Source organism: Theobroma cacao, chromosome 10 (assembly GCF_000208745.1).
Source record: "Theobroma cacao cultivar B97-61/B2 chromosome 10, Criollo_cocoa_genome_V2, whole genome shotgun sequence".
Taxonomy (NCBI): Eukaryota; Viridiplantae; Streptophyta; class Magnoliopsida; order Malvales; family Malvaceae; genus Theobroma; species Theobroma cacao.
Window position 1 is genome coordinate 17348863 of NC_030859.1, and position 17856 is coordinate 17366718.

General features: G+C 35.4%; 2 protein-coding genes across 2 annotated transcripts; both read right to left on the minus strand.

Annotated features, from left to right (window-relative positions):
- LOC18587030 (transcription elongation factor SPT6) lies at nt 911–11963 on the minus strand. The gene is given in 12 exon segments (XM_007010677.2): nt 911–2209; nt 3490–3919; nt 4462–4671; nt 4771–5915; nt 6022–6160; nt 9223–10002; nt 10090–10200; nt 10455–10838; nt 10975–11100; nt 11207–11422; nt 11500–11740; nt 11880–11963. Coding segments are annotated over 12 exon segments (5001 nt in total). The 5' UTR covers nt 11936–11963; the 3' UTR covers nt 911–1046.
- On the minus strand, nt 14702–16350 carry LOC18587033 (caffeic acid 3-O-methyltransferase). Its single transcript, XM_018128863.1, has 2 exons — nt 15962–16350; nt 14702–15380 (listed from the first exon to the last, which is right to left on the minus strand). Exons 1-2 carry the CDS (start codon nt 16348–16350, stop codon nt 14702–14704), a joined length of 1068 nt encoding a protein of 355 aa, XP_017984352.1.

The window sequence follows — 17856 nt, forward strand, 5'->3', positions numbered from 1 at the left end:
TTCCTCACTCATGATTTTCAAGAAAATGGTGAAATTAGTATTCAACAAATTCAGTCAAGTGACAATCTAGTAGATTTGTTCACCAAAACCCTTCTTACTGCAACATTTGAAAAGTTGGTATAAAATATTGTAATGTATCATTTTAAAGATCTCTATCATGTAGTCATCAAGGGAGTAAAATACACACTGTACTCTTTTCCTTCATCAAGGTTTTTTTCACTGAATTTTTCTTGATAGGGTTTTTAATGAGGAGTATTTCAAAAGCGTATTTTTGAAAAGATTATGTACTCTTTTTCCTTCACTTGGATTTTTTCTCATGAGGTTTTCTCTTAGTGAAGTTTTAACGAGGCATATTTTTAATACAATGGATATTCAAGAGAGAGTGTTATGAATATTTTTGTAAATATCCATTTATATTATCTATATTTAGATTTGATGTAAATTAAATTAGATTAAAATTTAATTAATCTAATCTTTAAGTATTATCTTCATCTTGTAAATTCAATTTAGATAAAAGATTATTAACCTATAAATTAGCCCTTTCATTTCATTCGTAAAGATATATTTGAATAAAATCTTCTAACTCCTTTTAAATACTTTCTTTCCCTCTAAATACTTTTTCTTGTATTTCTCTTATAATTGTTCTTTCTAGATTTATTTCATAATATTAACAATATTTTTTTGAATTAAATATAGTATTTACAATTAAACTGATGAATTCTAACGTATTAACAAATAATTATTTAATATAATAAATTTTTAAAAAAATTACTTTTGAAGCCCTCATTAATAGAACCCAATTTTTATTACTATTAAATTGTGAATCCATGCATTGCTAATGATAATATTTCTACTTAATCTGGTATAGTAAAAGTAAGATAATATTTGCAAACATAAAAGGAAAAGAAGAGTGCTTGGCTTCATTAAAGATTTACTGTTTTTAGAAAGTAAGCATTCTTCCACCAACTTACAGCCCCAAAATATTAACACAGAAAGTAAGTTTATATGATAATATGCTACCAAGGGGTCTGCATGCAGGTGAACTTTCACCAGCCACCATTAACCATAGAGGAATTGTGACCAGATTCACTTTCCCTGTGGCAGTTATCACCCCTCTCATTACTACGGCCTCGTCCACGACCAAAGCTACATGCATTTCTGGCACCTCCTCTGTGGCCTCCCCTGTCGCAGTCCCAACTGCCAGCCCTACCACGCCCACGCCCACTTCCACGCCCAGGGCCATGATCACGTCCACCACCACAATGCCCATGTCCACCCACATTGTTTCCACTAGCATGCCAATCTTCCCCATTGCCATCAAAGGTGCCACCACTTTCACCCTCTTCGCTGCCGCCCCAACCACTCATACGACCACCTCCACATCCAGCACCATGACGCCCACGTCCCCACACATTGTTTCCAGTGGTATGCCAAGCTCCCTCGTCGCCACCAAAGCTGGCACTACTTTCACCCTCTTTGGTGCCACCCCAACAGCTACTACCACCATGCCCACATCTAAAGCCACAGCCACGGCCACGTCCACCACCATGATGCCTATGTCCACCCACATTGTTTCCACTAACAGGCCAATCTCCTTCATTGTACCCAAAGTTGCCACCACTTTCACTCTCTTTGGTGGCGCCCCAACCACTGGTATGAGCACGCCCACGTACATGCACATTGTTTCCACTAGCACGCCAAACTTCATCACTGCCACTGCTATCACCATTTTTGGTGCTGCCCCAGCCACTGGTACAACCACCCCGAGATCCTCTACCACCACGTTGACCCCATTTTTCCCCAGTCCTATCAACCCCAATACCCTTGCTCCATCCACTGTTTCTGGTGCCATCATTTCTATCCCAGTTTCCACCACTGCCCCTTCTATCACCACTATCCCAGTTTCTACCACTGGCACCAACACCATCGCTCCATCCACCAGGCCAATCTTCATTGTTGGGGGCAAAATGAATATCGTTGCCCAATTTGTTATTTGTCCTGCCCCATTTCTCATTTCTCCTGTCCTGATTCTCAGAACATGAGCCCCATTTTGCAGCAGCACCTTGACTAGGATCTTTATCTTCGTTTCCAAAGCTGTTAAAGCCATCATTGGAAGAGTGATGGCCTGAGCCATTGTGCGGCCTAGGCAATTCACTTGGATGCATTTTCCCTCCATCATCATTTCCATCTCCATGATAAAAACTCCTTCCTGTCAATCAAGTAAAAACATAATAATGAATAAGTCAGCACATTGAATCATCAAAGACCTCATAAATATCGTATGTACATGTAAATATTATTCCATGGGCAATCTTCAAAAGTAAAATTTCAGAATTTCATGCTTTAACCTTTTAAATCAAATTGTTCATGGTTTTTTTTTTTAAAAAAAAGGGGGGAGGGGTTTAATTTTTCATCATTGTAAAAGAGAATTCATATGAAATGTGTACAAATTTGCAGAATCAGAGTTTCAAGGTAAAATCTTGACTTTTCTAGGAAGCTTGACTTAAAAACAGCATTGCTCTAGAACTAAAGTACTAAACTAAGTAATGCACTAAAATTCAATTGCTATTACGTTGCAAAAAGCTTAAATTTCCTGTAACAAATAACAACATATATAATTGAAGTAATTCCTGAACTCTATAAGAAAAATGTAATACCTGATGAGAATATTGGAATTAAATTATGCTTTAATATCTCAGCAATTTGAAAAATTTTCACTCACGGACACATCTCATATCTAAACAAGAAACTTAATAAATACTAATGGCCTAATCATGAAGGTTTAGGTTCCAGCAAGAGCCCAAATTGCAGAACCACATGCTTTTATTCTAAGCATTATCCCTTCTAAAGAAGTCATAGATAATGAAAATTCTTGAGTCCTTTACAACATTGACCTAATCGATTACAGTTTTCAGCTTAAACAGTCAAGGGGAGTTAATTCAGGTTATTCTGTCTGAAAACAAGTAATACAGGCCATGAGAATACAAGAAAAACATTCTATGTCAAAAACTCATGAATGGTAATGATGAACCTGATAATGCTGAAACACAACATCATGACATTTATATCACATACAAGGTACAAGTAATATACTTATAATCAAATCCACAAGGCCAATGAGCAAAAATCCTAGGTTTCAATTCTTAATTTTGGGCACCCTCAGCTTGGTCATGTTAAGCACCTGATTAAGAGATTCTTGAAAGAAAACTAATCTGATCACAATGGGTAGAACACCCTTTTTGTAGTTTGTATCAAGCAGCTCTAACATTTTTAGCTCAATGCAAATGACAATAATTTGCATCTGAACTATAAATATAGATAAAATACAAGACAACATCTAAATATGTGAAGCCTAAAAAAAGGAAAACATGATTCTGCTCAGTTAGCTTATATCTGTCAAGACACAATAGTATTTGCTTATAAGTAATCAATTCTTCAAGTAAAAAAAATTTGAAAGTTAATTATTTGGTAAATGGTGATTCACTTTACCTCTTGAAATGGATCTGTCTTTGCTACAATTCAACTGGCCTTGCAAACCACCAATTGTACATGCTCCTGAAGAATTCCCAAATGCTAGATTTCCCAATGTCAGTGACGTGTGCTGTAAGCGATCAATATTTTTCTGAAACAATCCCACGAGGTGCTCAATCTTCTCAAATGTTTGTTTCCTGAACTTGAATCCATTAGGAAGCAAACCAACGTACTCATGGTGAAGGTTTCTACTTTTTATGTATGACAAAATGAATGTGCCTGGATGCTCATAAGAAATGCCAAAACAATAAACTACCCTCATAGGGTATTCCAATTTCTCCGCTCTCAAGACTTCATCAACCTCTGACTTTGCACCCCTCTTGAATTTTCGGAAACCTAGCATTTCTTTCAAGTGCTTTACCAATGGGATAACATACCGGTCCCTAACCTGTTTTTTGACATCAAGGCTTTTAATGCATAATAGTAAACATCATGACAATAAATATTCTTGTCAAAGTAGCTCAACCCCAGTGCAAAAATGCTTAAAATAAAAAGATTCAAGAAAAAAGCAACCCCACCCCAAAATTATACATAGACATTAACTATGTAAAGCTTCAGAACCATATATCTGATTTAACCTAGTAATCCACTGCATACATGCCTTATACTATGTTTGGAATATGCTCAAATCAAGTTGACACCAAATGAATCAAAATTTCAGAATACTCCCATATCTTGAAAAAGAAAGAGCTGTCAAACCATATTCCAGAAAGAATTATGTGAAGTTCCTTAACATCTATGCATCAGTCTCATGTATTAAGAGCTGTTTCTTTCCCTACTTCATTATTTGTCCTAGGTTAGAGTTTTCTAAGAAAACAAAAGGCAAATCATATATCCAACCAGTCAAATCAAAAGCAACGTTATAGAGCATTGGTCTGAAAACCCTAAGAAAGGAATTGCATCATCTCAAAATAAAAAAAAATGACCTACCTCATCTAAATCACGAAACTTATCATTCCCTATCTTTAATACTTTCCCAAGATGAAGCAAGCTCGTCATGTCCTTGTGATCCTTCCCACTTTCAACAATGTCTTTGTTAACGTAAAGTTCATCAAAGACTTTTAGAGTTAAAGTCAAATAAGATGGGCCTCTTGAACTTGGACGGAAAATACTTTCACCAGCATCCTTATCTGATAGAAACTACTCAAGGAAAGACAAAGAATACATCTTTTATCAGCCACTTCCAATTCTTCAACAATAGTGTTAGCAGGAGAAGACATGGCTTTATAATTAACATACCTCCATTGCTTGATCCAATGTCATGTTTCTAAAGAAGGGATGACTAATTGTTCTTGGCTTGAAATGCTTCTTAGCAAGCTTCTCATCCATACAAGCTTTCTCCTGCTGATTTAATAATATGTTCCCACTTTCATGATAGTAAGGATCAACTTCAAGAATATCTTCATATCTGCTCCTCTTCAGTTCACTCTCTTTACAAGTCAGAAAAGCCTGGAATGTACTCTTGTCAATTTGTTTAACCTTGCAGGACACTTTATCACCCTCATGCAGCTTGTCTTCCAAAGCAAAATCACCATCCTCATCTGAAAAGTCATCCTTCATTATTATCCCAGTCAAGCCAGAATCCAGCACACAAAAAGCTCGTTGTGATTCAACATGCCGGACTATGGCTAGAACAAGGCTTCCTTCAGCAAGTGCAGTCCCATTTTTGCCACATATCATATTGAATTCTTCATCAAGGGATGGTACTTTATAAGGCTCACGAGGGTCTAGAAATCCATGGAGCAATTCCTTCTTAATATGATAAAAGGTATCTCTTCTATTTTCACCTTCCTCTATTTCATAAGTAGCTCAATAATCATTAATATTAAATGAACTCAGCAGCTGAGGTTCCTTCTTAACATACTCTATGGGTGCTTCTGTAATATCATCACACACAGCCTTAGCCAATCTCTCTGCAAGCTCATATGACTCAGGGTGAATTCTTGTACCATCCAACAGATCAATATCAAAGCTAGTACATGGCAGATGACTGCCACGGACGCACAAGAAACCAACAGCATTATGGAAAACCTTCTTTGTCTTAAGTCCAAAACTAGCTAACTCTTTCCTATTATTAACTGCTCTATATCCAACAATTTCCCTTTGTAACAAGGCAGCCTTTTGGGGTCCAAGTCCAGAAACAAACTGAAGCAAAGGAAAATACCAGTCATGGCTCACAGCGAAATTTATGTCAACACCCACCTGATTTGTAACATCAACCATCACCTGTTCAATCATCTCATACTTCTCATCAGGTGTTAAAAAGTGCTCTAAAGAGCTAAGCTTCCAAGATACAATTTCTCTATTAACCCCACAAAGTGCGGCAACCATAGCCAATGGATTTTGGAGGTAACGTCCAAGAGCAACTGCTCGCTTGACAATGCCTACAAAAGTTCACCCCCCAACAAAAAAGAAAAGCTAAATAAAAAAAAAAAAAAAGATTCAGCAACTGAAATATAAAGAAAATATGAAGAAACAAAATGTAATTACCCGGTTGTCCTGGAAGCTGATCTGACGAAACCTGTGAATGTTCATAAAGCTGAGGCAAGGATTCATCACCATAAACAACACTAATCCCATTCATAGCTTGGCCAAGGTCTCTAAGATTTTCCTCCAATTTTGAAACAATCTGGTTGACAACAATGACATTATCATGTATTCAAGGAATAGATGTGTCTAATGCTGATAATAGCTAGTTGGAAACAGTAAAGAAAAACTGATATTCTACTTACTACTCAAGGAAGACAATTATTGCCAAACAAGCCAATGGAAATACAAAATTTGCTTTCAATACAGCAACAGCAGATTTTGAACAGATAACCATCAAGCATAAACCATGATTTTTTCCTTACACAGAACAAAAAAAGAGAAAGATGACAAAGAGCTAAACAACACCACTTGTACCTTTGATTTTAAAATTAATTTGAAACGGTCATAGATTAAAAAAGTAGATGCAGTAATATTGTTACACTGACTTTACGTGGGAAAACTTAGAAATGAAACCAAAGCTCTTCATTCCAATCTTTCCATCAAGCTCAGACTATAACATGCAAGTTAAAACAAATATAAACAGAAGTTTCAATCCACTATCTAATTATTCTTTCAACCAGCATTCTAGTCAATTTCTTTCCAATTTCCCCTCATTTTTATCCAGTAAAAAACAAAGTATTAAATGCTATAGTACATTATTTCATACTTACAACAGATAAGTGCCTCAGTTTTCAAAAAAGAACACCCGAATCAGCAAAAGTTTGCACATTAATTCCTATCAAAGGTAAATAAAATTACTTCCCCCAATTTTTTTCTCTTTTTCAGTTTTAAATAAATTGTTAGCTCAGGTAGAATGAATAATACAAGAGGGGTGAATTGGATTTCTAAAAATCTTCTTCACAAGATAAACTTTCAAAAGTGATATACCAAAATTAAGATAATTAATAATTTCAACAAATATTTAACTCAAAAAAGATGCCACGTCGATAAAGAACAAAAGTGTAGAGAGAATTGCAAACTCGATTTATAGAGGTTCAACCCTTCCTCTCGGTACCTACATCCTCTCCCTTAGCTTGCTAAGGAGTTTAATCCACTATTTAATTTCAATTAAAACAAATACATTTTGAAAGGCTTAGATAGAACCTCACTTTCTTTTAAGGCTTAGATAGAACTCTAAACAATACCTTTTGAAGGCTAAGGTATAACCTCCCTATTTTAAGGCTTAGATAGAACCTCTAATTTATACCTTTTGAAGGCTAAGGTATAACCTCCCATTCTCTCAAGGATTTGAGTGTTTGAGAAAATATGAAAGCAAGAAGACCCCTAATAGGTGGATATTGCTTAGTGAGTACAAGTTTGCAAAGAGACAAAATCAAAGAAGATCACAAAGTGTAAGAATGAAAGCTCAAATGGATTTGAGATCATTTGAAGGCTTTGAAAAACTTGGAAAAATGATATAATAGCTTGCTCTCAACTTGTTTCTTGTTTCTTCTCCTGTTCTTCTACATAAATGACCCAAAGATGATAAATTTTTTCTTAGAAAACCTATTGGAGCAGGTGGGTAGCTTTAAATACAAAGAGTCATTGCTTTGCTGAAAATCTACCTTCTTTACTGCAACAGATACTTTTGGAATTGATCCCAATATGAGGGGATCAATCCTACCTTTATTTGCTGCATAAAAATATGACTTTTGTGAGGAGGGGATCAATTCCTCAAGATGGGATCAATCTCTAGCAGGAAATAAGGGATCTTTTAACTTCTGTCCAAAATGGATTGATCTCTTAACACTTGGGACTGATTCTCATATCTTCTCATCCAGAAAACTTCTAATTTGAACCCTTTTTTTTAATTAAAACAACTTTAATAATTCAAAACACCTTAAATACTTGATAAAAATATGAATGCTAATTTCATTAAGTAATTTAAGATTTTGAATATTTCCTAAGTGCAAAAGAAATTATTTAAGGGATCTCGAACAGGAAGACTTTAAGATAAAGTCTACTTAAGCAATTTTGAACATAGATTTTGGCATTTCAAAATTAGAATCAATTTAAAGCTAACATAATTAATTATACGGACATCTAAGGATTTCAAGTTTTGAAAAGACATTGAGACTGGAAATGCTTAGCCTATGCAATAGATGCTTATCCTCTGTTCATGAAATATTTTCTCCAGGCACCTAAGCTTTGATCTTGAAAGTCATGCATAAGGACACTCCTACGCCTAAAGCCATGTTATTTTCTATAACCACAACTTTCCATGATTTCCATTGAAAGAACGTTACAAGGGCTTGAAATAGATTGTTGGATGTGGGAGTGTATTTGACATGAGTACGCCATGTTTTTGATAATTAACATTGATTTTGGGGATCCTAATGTCACAACCGTATGAATAGTGAAGTGTTGAGCAAGGGTAACTTGGGGTAAAGTGAAGAATCCGTGTAACATAGGCAAACCTTGAAATTTGATATCATTGTAAACTGAGAGCCACACCATATTCAAAGGAAATTACATAATAGCAAAAATAAAAAGCAGACTATAACGGTCGCTAATTAAAAACAAGCCAAGAGGAAACTTTTGCACATTTCCGCTCTTCTCGAATCCCAACTAACCATCTAATTTTTGGCTTTCAATCTTCAAATAAGAATACGTCACAAGGCATTTTGAGAAATAACATGCAAACCTTCATATAAACTTGACATATACGTTATGAGTACGCTTAATCTACCCGCTATCATGAAAAGAAATGAAGCTTTGTAGATTTCCTACATATTATAGATTCAAAAGAACGACTATAACATTGAACTTTCATACTGGCTGCAAGATAGCTCCCTTCTCAGCATGCAACAAAATATTTTCAAATAAAATTAAAGCAAATTAGTTCATCCAAATTAATTCAACAAGTCATTCTTACAATATCTCTAGATGTAAAATAGATGCAACCAAGTAGTTCTTAGGGCTCTAAAGACTTCAGACAACTTTTTCAATGTAATTTGATCTTTCCTCAAAAGCAACATAATATATATTATATACTTTGTTCAATTATCACAAAAGACATGAGAAAATTGATAAAGTACGGGGACTTAATTTGTTGAAATAGAAGAGAGACCAAAATCCAACAACTTGATAAAGCACAAGGAACAAATCTGTACTTTAACCCAAGAAAATAAATAATAAGCGTCTTTATTATCATATACATACCTCTTTCACGTCATCTTTCAATCGCACACAAGATGCATTTGCTGCACCAATAACAATGACATGTGGCTGGTGATTCTTCATGAACTTAAGGACATTTTGCTGATCATTTTTCTTGCGCTGCTGGGCATCAATGGTTTGCGACCGTAGGTTGAAGGATCTGGCTTCCAACACATCCAACAATTCTCCTGATGAATCCAACATCACAAATGTTGTTGCAGGATTTCCAGGCCCCCAGCAGCATGACATTACTTTTGGTGCAACACTTTCCACTGATCCAACAAAATTTTCATTGTACAAATAAGGACCAACAGAAATCATCTTCCATAATTCCTTCCCAAATTCCATAAGCAACATGTGTTTTGCTCTGGAGGTCAAAAGGTTCCGAGCTTCCTTCTCCATAGAAGGAAGTAAAAAGTTGAATAAAGCATCATGTAGAATTAACTTGCACTGTTCTTTCCAAAGCTGAGCAGCTCTTCCAGCACCATCAATTAGGTAGGCATCATTAAAGCCAGTGATCACTTCATTCAGCGTACTTTCTGGTAACTTTATATAAACTTGAACGAGCTTCTCTTCCTCAGCCTTCTGAATAAGAAGCCATTGAGAATCATTGAATTTAGAAAGAGGCTTGTCACGTAGCCACTTAACTCCTGAAAATTGATGAAAGCAATCTATAGTTGCATTTCCTTCAAGAGTAGGCCTAGTTGAGATTACAGCTTTATTCATAAAAATACTACGAATGTGTTTCTTGATACATGGGTCACAACTGACCTCCAATGCAGCCTGAAACAAACGAAGAGTTAACGAAACAACAAGCTTTAAGACAACCCCAAAAAACGGCAGTTTTAGACACAAGTGTGAAAAGCATACCATATGCCTGGCACCTTTAAGCACCCGTTCTGGAGTTTCGAACATAGTACATGTATAATTTAAAGCTATCTCCTCTGGTGATTCCTCAGGATACTCTTGAAAATCCACATCCTACAGTCATGAACAAAATTTCATGCCCCTACTCAAGAAATTATTTACATACATGCATATATATATAACACACATGCATGTGCACAAATCTACATAAAAGTGCACCTATCACTTTTTTCTAAAGCAATTTGCAATCTAAGTACCTTAGAGGCATACAAAAAAAAATTCAACGCCCTTACTCAAAAAAGTATTAATAAGTACATACATGAATATAAACACACAGATAGCCCAAATAAATAGAACAGTGCACCTACCATTTTCTCTAAAGCAATTTGCAAACCGAGTTGCTCAGAGGTATACCCAAACTGGCTGGCTAGCTTCCATAGGCCAGCCTTCATGCAGTTACTATACTGTGATTTCCTTAAGGGCCTCTTAAATTTTCCATCCATTCTCTCTTCAACTGGAGGAAAATGCAAGCTGAACTTTGCATCTACGTCATCAATCTCTTCCTCTGATTCAGCTTTATTGAGAGACTTTGAGATTGATTGGAACAACTGCTTATTCAATGTATAGCTTTCACTATAATCAATATTCACACATTCCTCATCATAGCGTCTCCTTTGGTACAACTGAAGAGCACTCTTACGCTTCTGATGAAGTAACCACTTTCTGTCTAATTCTTTTATGACCCAAAGTACCTGCAAATAATGCCGTAAGACTTTATTCTAGGCAATCAACCTTTCATTGCACCATCTCAAACAATAAGGCGATGGTAATTATGGCATCCATGCAACCTCTATGGACATAAGTGAAAAAAATTAAACAAAACCCTACCTTATGCCACTTTAATTGGCATGCTCGTCCAGCATCATTATTAGCTTTGCTATCAGCCTCATCTTGCTCTATATCATCCAGTAGACTACGACATTGCTCCTTCCGATACATGGCAATAAATGGAATCTAGCAGAGAGAGAGAGAGAGAGAGAGAGAGAAAACTTGCATGTAAGAGTGCATTTTAATCAAACTTAGAGGGAAAAGTTTTAGTATCAAAGCTATCAGTACTTACATCAAACTTCTCCACATGATGCAATTCCAAAAACTTCATTATATCTGCCTTCTTTATTTTGTTCAGTAGAAAAGATCCTTCTCCAGATCTTTCTGTAGTTCTTTTTGTGCAAAATAACAAATCTGAATTCATTACAAGTTGATTAAGTACCCACGCACTCTCTTCTTCTCTGCTCATTTCATCAAGTGGAAGAGGTCCAACAATTTCCTCGATCATCTAAGGAGAATAAATAGAGAAATCAATCCAGATTGTACGACCAGATACGTTAAGGGATCACATGCACCAGAACAAACCTGCATCCTCTCTGGCATGTCAGTCTCCCTTACATGATTATCCCTCTCAGTCATATACTTGTCAGCTAGAAAAAACGGCTCAAACTCACTAGAATCATCCAGCTTGACATTTATAGCCATAACTTGTTTCTGACGATTCAGGATCTCATTGACATCACCAATAATAGGACCCACATCATTTAATGCAGACGAACAAAGGGTTACCACTTGCTTCAACTTCTTTTGGTTCATCTTGAAACACCTACAAAGATGTTTGCAAAAACAAACAGATAATAAGTAGGGAAAAAATAAACAATCAACCAATTACTTGAAATACTTAATGATGGACAAAAGCTTTCATAAAAAGCAATTTGGAAGGTTTCATGATGAGCAATATATACCTCATAGGTGATCTATCTCCATATGATATTCCATCATCCACAATAAAATTTGCCATCTCATTCTCTTCATTATCATGTGCAGCTTCCTCTTCTCCAAAGATATCATCAAATAGAAGGCCTATAATATTTAACTGTGTTAGATAACATTTTCCTTCTTTCTTTCTCCAGAGGGGAGGAGAGGCAATTTGAAACATCCAAGCATTTGGCAACAATCAGAGTCAAGCACCAAGTGAAATTGTTTGTAAGATAATTAAGTTGAACAAGAGAAGACTAATCCAATTAGAGTAGTAAATTACCCTCATCATCAGAAACACCAGATTGCTCAACCATCTTAGTACTTTTTCCAGAGTTTTTGAGCCGCTTAATCTTTTCACTTTCCTGAGCAAATTTTCAGCCACCAAAATCATCAGGGAAATCATGGATAGTGTAACTTGACAACTCACACAAGCAGGAGCCCAGATATCAAACAATGGGAAAAAAAAAAACACTTAATTGCAAAGAAACAAAAGAATGCTAGAACTATCCTACCCCGACTAATAATACAAGGGCTAGCAATAAAATCAAATGAACCAAAACATTCTTCCACATAAAACTAAAACACAGAAAATTGAAGTGAAAGGAACTAGTTGAATGCTCACAATAGGAAAATGACAAATGCGTAAGATTCTGTTTTCTTGAAGCAACTCAATATCATCATCATCATCATCATGAACAAAATCCTTCACCGATCTCCTGGAGAATTGGAAAAACACTAGCACTTCATAACCAGAAAAAATAATCATGAGATTGTGATCAACCTACATCACACGTTAAGACTTAAAGTTTACCTTGTCCTCTTTTTCTCTTTCTTCTGCTTGCCTTTCCCATCTTGATCATTTTCTCCTTCTCCCTCCTCATTATCATACACTATGATGCTATCAGTCTCAATCTGACCCAAACCCTCTGCTCATCCCCACCAACACAGTTTCAGTCATCAGTGTTCATGAACAATTAAACTAATAGTACACTTTATAACTAAAACTATTGAAAGGGAGTTGTGATAAATACAGATGCTAAAATAACCCAAAATGCCACTTAGGAAGGATTGAAATGCAGAACATAAAAATGGAAGCAATAACCCAAATCAATTGACCATAGATAATACAGAAGAAGTATCTTTAGTATTATTGTAGTTTAAACAACTGAAATAGCACGAGCAAATAAACCACACTAACAAATGAGATAAAGCCAAAAAAAAAAGAAAAGAAAAGAAAAGAAAATGGAATTGAAAATAATACAGCTCTTGTGAAGTGGTGATAAATATTAAAGTCTACATGCAACTCAAAACAAATTGAGGAGTGAGGAGTGAGAACCCTTTATATCTAAAAATGCAAGACATCTCAAATTAACTGGTCTGGGATTTGGTTTTATCGCCTCTACCTACTCCTTTCGCGTAAAAGAAGAAACTTTCAATAAGCATATATTAATGAAAATCTATCTTTTTAAAGAAAAAGAAATAGAAAGTCATGCTACACCTAAAGAGAGAGAGAGAGAGAAACAAAGAGAAAAATGGCAAACAAAGTGGACTAAAAAAAGGCCCGTATTTAGCAACCAAAGAGAACCTTAACAAAGGCTTGCATTAACGTTTGAAACGAAAGAAAGGAGGAGTCTTTTGCATTATAAACGTTAAAAATGAAGGAAAGGAGGAGTCTTTATCATTTCCATTGTCTTCTTCATCATCATCATCATTATCAAAAGCTTCCCTGTTTTCCTTCCTTAACAATAACCCATCTACTAAGAGAAAACACACACAATAGAAAGAAAACAAAAGAGAAAATGAAAAATCCAAAACCAAGTTAGCAACTTTGCCATATATAATAATAGTATAAATATATATATATATATAATATAAAAAAANTATATATATATATATATATATATATATATATAAAACAAAGGAAAAACCCATGCATGTGATATGGACCTTCGTTGTCTTCATTGGTTAAGGTTAAATTCCTTCCCTTCATTGTTTAGGCTTCCTAAAATATCCCTAAAAATGCTAAAAACTTTGATGGGATTTCCTGAAAAACCATGAGAAAACTGGAAACGGAGTTTTAGTGCTTAAGAGAACAGAGAGTAGTGATTTTTGGGAGAAGAAGATGAAAAGGCATGTAGACATGTTGGCTGTACTGGTGGCCTAATAGGCTGTTGTTTACGGAAAAGCCACGCCACGTGTATGCTTTCACACTGGTCGCGTGAGCTTCAATTTGGTCTTTTGGGTCACTTAAAATTGGCTCGAGGATCGAGGTTCGTTTTGTCTGTGGGATGTGAACTAATTATATCTTTCTTGGGCAACAAGATTGAACTCGTTGCCTTGATTTTCCTTTTCAGTTCAGTTTTGCCTGTTCTTTTCCTTTCGACGAATGAAAGAACTTAGAGCTCACAATATCTGGCACCGAATTCGACCAAAATTTAATATAAAATACCTAAATTTTATATAATTAAATTTGATAATTTTATATACTTGAAACTTAGTTATTACAAATTATTATTTTTATCTTGAATCAAAATCAAACCAAATTTTACTTATATCTTAAAAATTAAAATTCAAACTCCGTAAATATTAATTAAATTTAAATTAAAATATTATATCCAAAATCAAATAAGGTATGAATTTAAAAATCATATTCAAAACTTGACCAAAATCAAGTCAAATTTGATTCATAAACACTTTTAAATAATCTAATTATCTTATCAATAAATACTAATAATTTCATACATAATAACCTTATTTCTATCTAAATTAATGGTATAAAAGCCACTAAAGAAAATGAATAGTAACTTCATTTGAAAAATTCCATGACACCAATTGCATTGAAAATACGACAGTTGAGCTGAAAGTCTGAAAACCCAGCAGCCTTGGACAAGTCCTTGAATTGGTTCTCTGTTCTTTGCTTTGCTCCACCTTGCAATGCCATTAGGAGGTCCATCTGACACACAAACTTAGCACCATCACTCGCCTCTGGCTCATCAATCATCACGTAACTCACCACAATGACTTTCCCTCTCTCTGGCAATGCCTCGTAGCAGTTTTTCAACAGTTTCAAGCATCGTTCGTCGTTCCAGTTGTGGAGCACATCCTTTATCATTATGGCATCTGCTTTAGGAACGCTCGAGAACATATCTCCTCCAATGTGTTGGATACCAGGGAAAGAGGGTGCGTCTTGGATAACGTGAGGCATGTCATAGTTAATGCCATGGATAGAAGGGTACTTTGAGATGATGATGTTGAGAGAAATGCCATAGCCACCTCCAACGTCTACCAAACATGGAATGCCTTGGAACCCATGGTACTTATCCAGCACTTTGTTCATAACAACCTTTGAAAGATTAGTCATGGTGGTGTCAAATTTCCTGGCCATGTCTGGATGTAAGCTCATATACTGGTATACAGGCATTCCCGCCCCGTGCAGTCTCTCAAACACATTCCCACCATCAAGGATCATGTCTTTCAAGTATAGGCTACACACACAATGCATGCAGATTTTCCATGTTAAAATAAGTAAAAACAAAGTATAATATTTATATATATAAAAAAAAACTTCACTTTAGGGACTGTAATGGTTATTTTACAATTGAATACCTAATTAAGTAAAATTAAAGTATTTTATAATCGAGTTTAAATAGAGTTTGGATAGTAAAATTACTACGTGTCACAGGTTCGATTAGAATTTAGATAGTGGTTTTACAATATTTACTATTCAAATCTAATTATATTCAATATTTATTTGATACCGATATTATATTTTTAAGACTAACACCATACTTTGATTGTACGGCCGGTAAAAGTGATTGGATTAAAAATCAGAAATTGAATCCTCAATAGTTCAACCTACGGTCCAATTTTTAAAATTTTAAATATTTAGTAGGCTCAAATGACCCTCCCAAAATAATACAATAAATCTCAAATTTTATATTAATTTTTTTTTTAAATTACTTTTCTCTGTGCACTCTAACAATGAAAAGGTATGTTTAGATAGAATTGTTATTTGTGATGAGATAAATAATGAAAGTAAATAGATAAGGCATAGCTCTCTACATACTAGGCTTCTATCTTGGCCTTGGTGATAGCAAAACCAGCCAAGCATCCTCTGCTTTCGTCAGGAACAAATGCTTTACCAGGCAGAGCAAGTCCATACAGTCTCTCAACCTTACCATCTCCATCAAGGTTTCGGGTTATGCAGGTAACTAAATCGTAGCAAGCAAGCAGTCGTAGCACGCGATCCAGCAGTGAAGGTGCCTCGGGGTTGTTGGCATTGAGCTGAGAAGCGATTTCGGAGGAAGAAAGGTGTGCACCAGGGCCTGCTTTAGCTATGATATCGAAGAGACCAAGCTGGATGGCTGCATCCAGGACAAAGCAGAACATGTCGGACGAACGTAGACACCAGGCGTAACCAAATGCTTCTTCCTCTTCAGACATGGAGGTACTCATCTCTTCTGACACTCTGGCCCCCCAAGGTGAAAGTTCAGTTTGCTTCTTGGGTTTTGGCTTCCCCTTTATAACATTGAAGAGAGGGATAAGAAGGGGTTTACAATTACTCACAAAGAAATAAATAAAGTAATCATGGAGTTGCTCTTTATTATCTCCGTAACATTTATAAAAGTGGAACAATCCAACAACTATAGAGAAGACAAGACATTACATATAAGAAAAGAAAACAACAGAGTACAAGGGGACATACAGACCAAAGCAGGATATATAACAGGGAAGGATCGGCAATTAAGCCTCCCTCTGCATCTTAATCAATCAAGCATCATACCAAGTCTTTATTTTTTGTTTTCTTTTGATACCAAACAAGAACAAAAACCAAGAAAGGAAGAAAGACAAAGGCAAGGGAAGGGTAAAGAGAGAAGGTGTCAATGCCATTGAATACAGATGGAGACTTGGGAAGGTCTATCAGGCAGAGCGCTGCTTCTGTGGGTAAAAAGGATGGTTTTGTCGCACCTGTTTAAGCCTATTGAACTACAAAATCATTCCATCTTGAGTTATTCACCTTTGCACAAGTTATACATAATCCTCCAAACATAAACAAACGATGTGATTTTGTTAGAAGACGAATGTTCCCGTTACGTACTTTGGATGAAGTTCCTTTTGCCATTTGGAGGGGGATTAGAAGTTACTGTATGAGGTTGAGGGTAAGCTTTTTATGGAGACACAACCTTAAGCCCTGAACAAAATATGCAACAAGTTTAGTCCGTGGGTTATACATATACATTTTGTCAATACAAACAAACTTTATTTATAAAGAGAGACTTTTCTATTAATTTGAGTCTTGTATACTAATCCGAGTTTATCTTCACATCAGTGAAGATGTGAATCTGTTTTAATACCATTTGTCACGAATCAACGTTTTCAATTCAAAAAATATACTTAATAAGAGAAAAAAGATATTTATTTGTAAACTCAAAACTGACTTATTTTATTTTTTATTTATGTGAAATTTATGACACACGCTCGCGCATACACGATGAAAAATTAAATTATATCAAAAGTAAACTTCACTAGGTTTGATGATTTCTCACTTAACACCCTATGCTTTTCTTTTCTCCCACTTTAACACCTTGAGGTGTTATTCTTTTCCCACACGAAATTACAACGTTAATATTTCTCAGGTTTCCATCACAAACTCAAATTAATGAACTTGAAATTCCGGTTAACTTGAGGTATTATTCTGTCCTTAGGTTTTTTTATTTCCTTGCTGCAAACATGACCAAAGCTAAATTAAGCTTTGATGGAAAATGGGGTTATGGGAATTATTAATTAAAGATGTTAATATATATATATATATATGTATGTATGTATATATAGATATCTTTTGATAATATCAAGAGGCCATCATGAACACACATCGTCCAAAAACCCCCCCCTTAAGGTCGAATAAATAACCAATCTATCAGAGACTTGAAGGAAAACGAAATTACTAGTTACTACCATAAC